The sequence below is a fragment of the Lolium rigidum genome, chromosome 2 (genome assembly GCF_022539505.1).
Source record: "Lolium rigidum isolate FL_2022 chromosome 2, APGP_CSIRO_Lrig_0.1, whole genome shotgun sequence".
Lineage (NCBI taxonomy): Eukaryota > Viridiplantae > Streptophyta > Magnoliopsida > Poales > Poaceae > Lolium > Lolium rigidum.
Genome location: NC_061509.1, coordinates 123,457,953 through 123,459,644, shown reverse-complemented (window position 1 = coordinate 123,459,644; position 1,692 = coordinate 123,457,953). Strand labels below are relative to the sequence as shown.

Genomic DNA, 1,692 nt, shown 5'->3' with positions numbered 1-1,692 from the left:
GGTACCCTATTTTATTGCATCTGAAAAACTGCTGCCGATTACGAGCTGTGTTTTTTTTCAGTAACCAGCATTATTGGTTTTTGTGTATCTGAAAATACTGCAGGTCACTCGGCACCCCAACAGCTGTTATTTTGGTGCCAAAAACCAAAAAGCGTGGTTTACACAAAATTTACTCTGCAACAGATAGCCAAATGGATCAGGAGAATGCAGTGAAGCGCCAGCAACGTCAACGTGAAGCTGCTCCGTATCTCTAAAACTGAGATTGGGCCCATCGACAAATTAAGACACAATAACTGATCGAGACGACGGTATACACAATATATGCACATCACTACCCTGAATAAGCAGGGCGCAAATGACGCCACCCGCCACACCGGACGCATATATATAGTCGTCCGGCGGGCGCCGATCGATCCGGTGAGCTGTGTCGTGCTGCTGTCACCGGAACATTTCCTTCCACTCGCGCGCCTCATTAGTCATTAGTAATATGATGACGACGACCCGCCGAGCTGGAAGCCGTCGACCTCGTCGGCTGCTGGCATCGGCGAGAACATCGGGCTGTGCACGTAGCCATCGTCAAAGTACACCCCGTGGGAGTGGGACGCGCTCGCGTCGTACGCATCGAACTCCAGCTCCGACGCGTGGCACCATGACCCATCGCCGCCGACGTTCCCGCCGAACATGTCCAAGCCAGCATTGCCGCCGCCGCCGCCTGTATTTGAATCGTCGCCGTAGGGCATGGCTGCCCTGTGGTACGACTCGTTTCCAGCAATGCCATGATCAGCTGCCTGAGCCGGCGTTTGCACTGCGGGGAGAGGGTTGGCGTAAAGGTGCTGGAGCTGGTCGGCGGATAGGTCGGGGGAGAGGTATGGGGTGAGGGAGGAGCCCGGTGGGAGGTCCGGGTACGCAAAGTTGGTCCGGGCTTGGGCGCCGCGGATGGTGCGGGCGGCGCGGTCGTAGGCGATGGCGGCCTCCTCCGCCGTGTCGAACGTGCCGAGCCAGTGCCGCTCCTTGGTCGCCGGGTCACGGATCTCCGCCGCGTACCGTCCCCACTGCCGCCGCCGCACGCCGAGGTACCTGGGCGTGTTTGCGCTGTCCACATGCTGCCGTTTGCTGGCGGTCGACTTCTTCTTCTTCCCTGAGGAAGAGGCGGAGAAGAAGTGGGAGAAGTCCATAGTACCGAGAGAGAGAGAGTGATGTAGGCGTTTAAGTAATCTGCAGGTAGTTGTGGTCGTTGGTGCTGAGACCTGATCGAGAGGAAGGTTGCTCCGATCTGCTGCTGCATGGGGCGGTTATATAAGGGCGGGAAAGCGAGCAGCGAGAGAGAGAGAGAGGGGATTAAACAAGGGATATATGGTACTAATGGGCAATCTTAAGCACGATCGGCCCGGAATGAATAGTGATGGACGAAAGGCAATGAGTCTCTCTCTCAAACTAGTACGTAATTGATTCTTGTGTGGCCCCCGCCAAAGTGGTCAAACAATGATTTGGACCGGTGGTGGTACATCGCCGCGCGCATGGGAAAGGGTGACTGCACGATGCATGATGAGATTATGTGACCGACTAAATCCATTCATATTCTTCGTAACGTGACTATTAGGCCCTTCTTCGAAATAGAAGTGGGTGAGATGAGAATGGTCTTAGTTCACGTGAGACACGAATATGACCGAGAATTTTATCGAAAACAATTCA

The 1,692-nt window shown here is 54.8% G+C and overlaps 1 protein-coding gene across 1 annotated transcript; it reads right to left on the bottom strand.

Moving 5' to 3' along the window:
- Positions 1–479: 479 nt before the first annotated feature.
- LOC124690070 (ethylene-responsive transcription factor LEP-like) lies at positions 480–1,175 on the bottom strand. The gene has a single exon (XM_047223505.1). The coding sequence runs from the start codon at positions 1,173–1,175 to the stop codon at positions 480–482; it is 696 nt and encodes a 231-aa protein (XP_047079461.1).
- Positions 1,176–1,692: the final 517 nt, after the last annotated feature.